The sequence below is a fragment of the Poromitra crassiceps genome (genome assembly GCF_964638095.1).
Source record: "Poromitra crassiceps genome assembly, chromosome: 3".
In the NCBI taxonomy this organism is placed as follows: domain Eukaryota; kingdom Metazoa; phylum Chordata; class Actinopteri; order Beryciformes; family Melamphaidae; genus Poromitra; species Poromitra crassiceps.
Genome location: NC_139625.1, coordinates 29,000,311 through 29,007,175, shown reverse-complemented (window position 1 = coordinate 29,007,175; position 6,865 = coordinate 29,000,311). Strand labels below are relative to the sequence as shown.

The window sequence follows — 6,865 nt, the reverse complement described above, 5'->3', positions numbered from 1 at the left end:
AATAATAATAAAAAATACAACAAACTAGCTAACATCTCAAGGGCGATACATAACGAGCTCGAGCTCGAGCTGCCAGTGCCTGCTTGGCGCCTTCCCCTTCTTCTGTTGTGACCGAGATTGCGTAGAATGATCCCTAGCGCCCTCTACCGTGATAATGGCGTACAGCAGCAGAGAGTCGTGCTTGCTCCAGCCGCAGCAGCATGCAGTTGCCTGCTTATCCTCACCATTTATACAGTCCATGATCCTCACACATTCTCGCAACACGTTTAATTAGACTTGCTCATATTATAGCATTTTTCTTAAGGCAAGTAGGACAATTGTGATAATTATTGAATCTGTCACTGTATAACTAACTGATGTATCTACTGCTGGTCACAAAACACTCACTGACCCTCGTTTACAGTCAGTTTCACTTTACCCTTTTTTCACATTACATTTTAATCAAATTAGCCTATACATTCATGTTTGAAAATACAAATAAAGGTCTTGATTACAATCGGGTCGGACAAAGATTGAGGACGGACCCCGGAACGGACTTTGACGTCAGACAAGATGGCGGCCAGTGCGTGTATGTCGTCGTATGCATGGCAGTATTTAAGCATAGACACGGCTCCTGTCCTGAATGCATCTGAGTGTGTTGGTCAGAGGGTTTAGAGTATATCATCTACTTTTCTCTGGTCCAACGATCATTTTAAAGACAGTGAATTGTCTGTGTGACCCACGGCATCAACAGAGGAGCTCGGTGGGAGTAATGGAGCAGACAGCCGAGGTGAGCTGCAGCTCGGTGACAGCGGCAAAAGAGGCGACAGAGACCAACACAGCCACAGCAGAGACGGCTAAACGCAAAAGCGACGAGACAGACGAGCCCGAGAAAGCTGCTGGCCGAGGGAAGAGGCGGAGAGGCGGAGGAGGGAAGAAGCTCCGTCCTGGAGAGAGGTACATCCCGCCTCCCCAGAAGAGGAACCCGGGCGTCAGCTTCAGCCAGGAGCATTTCCAAGAGACGGCCTACTACTTCGAGGATGGCCTGCGCAAAGTGCGTCCCTACTACTTCGACTTCAAAACCTACTGCAAGGGCCGGTGGATCGGGAAGAGTCTGCTCGAGGTGTTCAAGAGCGAGTTTAGGGCCGAGTCCATAGAGTATTACCAGAAGGCTGCCAAGGAGGGGCGCATACGGCTGAACGAGACGCCTGTGGAGGATCTGTCGGTGGTACTCAGGGTCAGTGTCAGGATAATCACCTCACATGAGTTGGCCATGCAAAACCCATAAGTATCAGAATCAAGATTTGATTATCAAGTTCTTTACTGTTCTTGCGTTTTTCTCAGTTCATACAGTTGACCCAGGAGTATAGATAGATAGATAGATAGACAGACAGACAGACTATTGATCCCCAAGGAGAAACGTTTGCAAAACATTCCCATCATTAACACTGGTAATTGGTAGTTGAATAGTGCTGTAATCATTAGTTGATTAGTCGATCAGTCGACTATAATTTTGGTAAGTCGTTTTAGTCATTTAGTAAAAACATCAAACATTTGCAGATTACAGCTTCACAAACCCAAGATTTAAAAATTAATACTTTGTATAGGTGTGTGTTTTGCTGCTGGTAAGACTAGTAAGCAGTTTTAAGACATCACTGTGGGCTCCGGTAACTTGTAACACACATTTGTTGATATTTCATAAACTACTAAATGATCAATAAAAAAAAATTGATAATGAAAATAGTTGTTAGTTGCAGTCCTAGTCATAAAAATCGTTATCTTCCGTGTCTATCAACAGAATAATGACCACATGAGGAACACGGTGCACCGCCATGAGCCACCTGTGGTTGGCCGGCCGCTGGAGGTTCTAGTGGACAACGGTGAGGTGCTTGTCGTCGACAAGCCCGCCTCCATCCCAGTCCACCCCTGCGGGCGTTTCCGCCACAACACGGTAATCTTCATCCTGGGGAAGGAGCAGGGCATCTCCGAGCTCCATACGGTCCACAGGCTGGACAGGCTCACCTCTGGGGTGCTGCTGTTCGCCAGGACACTGGAGATGTCACAGAAACTGGACCAGTTGGTGAGAGACAGACAGGTGAGTTCAGAATGCTGTAGAACCCACTTTACAGCATTGAAACACAATTTGAAAGCAATGTAGCAAATGGTCATAATGTTAATTAAAGCTACACCAGTGACCAGACTAGATGTTATATACCCGTCTTATCAGCCTAAATCACTAAGTTTGTCTGTCCTAAAGAAGAGCACCGATAAAAAGTAGAGCGAGCACATCCACTCAAAAACAGCAGGTGCAGGACTAACAAGCAGCAATCATAAGTTAAAAAGTAGAGTCTGCACACTGCTTAAAGATGTCTCCCAGTAGATGTATTAAGACTTTTTGTCTGTCTCACAACCTTCTTCTTTCTGAAGAAGGTCGTGAGACCGTTACGAGCACCCCCTTTCTCTTGACTCGTACATTTTGCATAATGCATCTTAAAATCGAACTGAACCCATTCGTCGCGTGCGTCTGAGTCAGTTTCAGACTGAAAACATAATTTGTCTGAGATGACAGGTTGAGAGGCGGGTCATAGTATCATGTCGATGATTTTATTTGACAATTCTGGGGACTGGATTGAGTTTTGGCCAATCCTGGAGTGTTCCGCCTCCAAATCGAGTGGGATTCAGCTTGTTGTGGTTGCTCTCCTCCCTCGGGAAGAGCCTGCTGACGCGAGGTTAGTGGCTGAGTGGAGCTCAGCGAGCCGCAGGCAGCCAGCTGCCTTCGTCTTGCGGAGAGTGCAGCCCGTCGGCCTGGAATCTCCGAGGGGCGACCCCTGACAACCAGCCTCTCAAGCGCGCGCCTTTATCGCCATTGCTGTAAATACGATATTTCTGGAATGCGCGTTTTAACGAGCCAGTTAAATTTCTTTGCATTCTTAGACATTACCCTTTTTGTTTTTTGTTCATGTTTCATACAATTGGCCAAGTTAGTAGTTCGTTTTTGGGATAGGAATTCTGCCAGATGACAGACAGGCACTAGGCGCCATTTTCTCTTTCTTTTGGAAGAGAAAATTATCCTGAGATGAAGATTTGATTGACAGCTGCCATGTCGTGATATGATTGGTTGAAATGGGGTAGAAATTTGATAGTACTAGGTGACGTCAGCAAACTGTAGATTACTGTTATCAATGAAATCTTGAAAAATGAACTTTTGATGTGAAAAAGGATGAAAAACGAAAGAAATTTGATTTTTGTGATTCTTTTGCATACATTATTAAATAGGTGCACTGCATACCCAGGTATTTGAACTAAAATAATAGAAAAGTCATTTTTGGGTTGAGCTCGACTTTAAAGCAGCTATAAGGAACTTTTAACTGGTTATGAAACAGTCCGTTGGACAGGTGAGCTATGGGTGGCAATTGACCTTTTTCACAGCCGCAATTCTGTGTCTAAAAGGAAGGGTAAACACTGGTGCAACCAAAGCATTAATGAGAGTTTCCAACTTAATCCATTTAGGCAGGGGTTCCCAACCTTTTTTGGCTTGTGACCCTATTTTGAAGTCGCAAAAATCTAGGGACCCGCGACATTCAAATTCCGGTAGATCGTCGATAATGTCATCAGTGACAATGTCAGTGATGTCACATAGTATGCTTATTTTCCCCCGGGGAATTCGGACTTTAATCTGAGAATTCTTTCTGACTTTAATCTCAAAACTCTGACTTTATTCTCAGAATCCTGATTTAAAGTTATAATCTCAAAGATTTTCATCTAAATAAAAATAACAGTCACTCACAATGTTGATTGAGGATATGGTCCATTGATGGAAGCCTTTGCAGTATATAGTGAGTGACATTAGTAATGTCACATAATGCAACACTGTTTGGATGTCACCTGCAATTAACACTCATCGCCATAGGTGTCACCCAAGAGAACAAAGCTGAAATCTTAGAGATGATCGTTTACAGACGGGCTATGCTGTGTCCGTGTCAGCAACGTAACTAACGGGGGGAGGGGGCTGGGAGGATTACTCCGGAAGAAGCGCCCATATTTCACAAAAGGCATCATGGCAGCTAGAAATGTGGTGGATATGGTTATTCCAAATGCCTGCTGCGCTGTCCGTCACGTGTCACGTCCGTGTCAAACTGGTTGTGATTTTTGTTTTCCGGCTGGAGAATGAACCAATAACATGAACCTTATGCAGTAAATAAAACAGCGGGGGAGGCTTGCTGACTGGGAGAAGCCCTGCATGGCTTGCTGCGGCTCGGACAGCCCAGTGGAGACAGTGGGAGGAGACTCGGTGTTCAGGAAATGCAGTTTTTGTTCCGGCTCAACAGTACCGCTTTTGTCCACAGGCGCCGCTACAATCAATACAAAATGAAAGTTCCTTGTAGCTGCTTTAAGTTTATTTACGGTATGCGATGTAAAGAAGTACTGCATATTGCTGATGTATCTAACATCTGCCATTTTTTTTTAACAGCTGGAAAAGGAGTATGTGTGCCGAGTGGAGGGGGAGTTCCCAGAGAGTGAGTTGATCTGCGAGGAGCCCATCCTGGTTGTCTCCTTTAAGGTCGGCCTCTGCCGGGTTGACCCCAAGGGGAAGGAGTGCCGAACTGTCTTCCAGAGGCTCAGCTTCAATGGCAGCACCAGCGTGGTTCGCTGCTTGCCCCTCACCGGCCGTACGCATCAGATCCGTGTCCACCTCCAGTACCTGGGCTTCCCCATCCTCAATGACCCCATATATGGCTCCTCAGCCTGGGGCCCTCACAGGGGCAAGGGGGGGCAAGTGGGGAAGAGTGATGAGGAGCTCCTGCAAGCTCTGGTAGAGGAGCATCACTCTAAAGAAAGTCTGCGTATGCTGGATATACCAGATGATGGGATTGGGCTTGTAGTGGAGAAAGGGAACGTCGAGGCCAGGGCTTCTGGCAAAGAGGAGAAGGCCGATAAATTAGATGGCACCTCCAAAACTGAGGAGACTGTAGAAAGTTGTCAGAAACAGAAGGATATGTGTGGTGCTGACAACAAGCTGCAAAAGGAGTGTAACCCTAACTCAAGCAGTGATACAGTGAAGTCAGAGGTCAAGGACGTAAACAGTAACTCACTTGTGGACTCACACTGCCCTGCACCAACCAAATCAAATGGGAATCAGATGGAGGCAGCTGACTCATCTCAGCAGATCCCTCCAGGGACCAGAGACCACCTGTGTAGTGAATGTAAGCTAGTGCGACCAGACCCCACAGAGCAGGAACTCGTAATGTATCTGCACGCTTTGCGCTACAAAGGAGCAGATTTTGAATATTCCTCAAAAATGCCTGACTGGGCCAAAGACGACTGGGTTGAGGCTGACTAGAGTCCTCACAAACACTTCTGATGACCCCTGCGTTTAGGCTACTGCTGTCACGCATGTTTACCAGAAGAATAAGTGTGGCCAAAGTGAAGACAAATATTGTGTCATGTGTAAAATATTGTTTAAATCTGACATGCTAGACATTTTGCTTTGAGGTTTGAGGCTGCTTTTTCTGTGTGATACATTTCTCTAGATACGGCTCCAGTAATCTGTTTGCAGATGGTTAAGAAATGCCTCAACTTAATAGATGATTTCTTTTTTAGAAATAATTTAGCATGTAGTTTTTCCCCCATAAGGCTCTCAGCAAAACATGAATGAAAATATAATTTGATTCATACTCATTTTACTTTGAGGGCAGTTTTAATGACAAGAATATATATTTGATTTAATTTAATGTTGGATCATTTACTGTAGGCCTGTGATCTGTCAATTATTCCAACCATTATAAATTAAATAAAACCCGGTCTGCAGGAAAAATATTTGTTTTATTTTATTACCTTCCATGTTGTGAAAAATTAATATTGGAATTGTAGAGAATAGTGGTGGTGACCTTTTAAAGGTATACGCCAACTTTTTGGGAGTTTTGTCAATTTGCAATATCACCCATACATAACCAAGATACAATGCCTTTACCGGCACTCTCGGTACAGTATAATGTGAGCTACAGTCCAGTTATTATCACCAATGAATTGGTGTAAACGGTACAGTTGTTCAAAGTCACCAAAAACATTTCTAACAGCGCCAAAAAGCTCTATGTACATGTTATGACTCGGGTACTCACCACGCAATGAAATAATAATCCATAGTTACGTGAAACGTCATTTTCGTAGTAAATCCCCACATAGTTACTTCCTCGTTTGCCTGTACACAGCGCATGCGCTGTATGCCTGGCGGCCATGTTTAGAAAGTAGTTCCGGCTATCCATTTACCTTTAAAAAGAGCGTTTCTCTGCATTTTTGATTAATATTTAATCTCATGATGAGTACCAGTCACAACATGTACATAGAGCTAGAAATGTGTTTTTGGTGACTTTGAACGGCTGTACTGTTTTCCCCAATCCAATGGCGCGATGCTTGATGACTGTAGCTCACTGTATACTGTACCGAGAGTGACGGGAAAGGCATTGTGTGTCTTGGTTATTTATGGGCGATATGGCAAATGAACGAAACTCCCAAAAAGTTGGCGTATCCCTTTAATTTATTTTGATCATACAAAGCCTGTGATTAATTAATGCCAGTCATCTCTCTAAGGCAGGTTATTCTGTTGAATGGTAAAAAGGAAACACTTGTTACGAGATAGCTTTGAAATAACCCTGCTCATAGGCACATCTGACACAAGTCTATTCTTGTCAAGGTCTTTGTGTTGAACCTCCAAACACCTCTGGGTTTCATACTTTACATCACATTGAATACTATAAACACATCTCTTAAAACGTACATTTTACATTCGTAAAGGACATGTCGTTTTCACACAACACAGTTACAATTGTTCCAGCTAATGAAACCGTTTGTTGCAAGGATTTTGGCACATGCTGTACATGTACATACC

At 44.2% G+C, this 6,865-nt stretch overlaps 1 protein-coding gene across 1 annotated transcript; it reads left to right on the top strand.

Annotated features, from left to right (window-relative positions):
* The first annotated feature begins 560 nt into the window (after window positions 1–560).
* On the top strand, window positions 561–5,775 carry rpusd2 (RNA pseudouridine synthase domain containing 2). The gene is made up of 3 exons (XM_083633313.1): window positions 561–1,216; window positions 1,778–2,074; window positions 4,451–5,775. Exons 1-3 carry the CDS (start codon window positions 623–625, stop codon window positions 5,318–5,320), a joined length of 1,761 nt encoding a protein of 586 aa, XP_083489439.1. The 5' UTR covers window positions 561–622; the 3' UTR covers window positions 5,321–5,775.
* The last annotated feature ends 1,090 nt before the right edge of the window (window positions 5,776–6,865 follow it).

Excerpts from the sequence above, each read along its gene's own strand:
- rpusd2 (XM_083633313.1), top strand. The coding sequence starts at position 623 with ATGCATCTGAGTGTGTTGGTCAGAGGGTTTAGAGTATATCATCTACTT. Across the intron at positions 1,217-1,777 it reads ATCTGTCGGTGGTACTCAGG|AATAATGACCACATGAGGAA; the intron begins GTCAGTGTCAGG and ends GTCTATCAACAG. Across the intron at positions 2,075-4,450 it reads AGTTGGTGAGAGACAGACAG|CTGGAAAAGGAGTATGTGTG; the intron begins GTGAGTTCAGAA and ends TTTTTTTAACAG.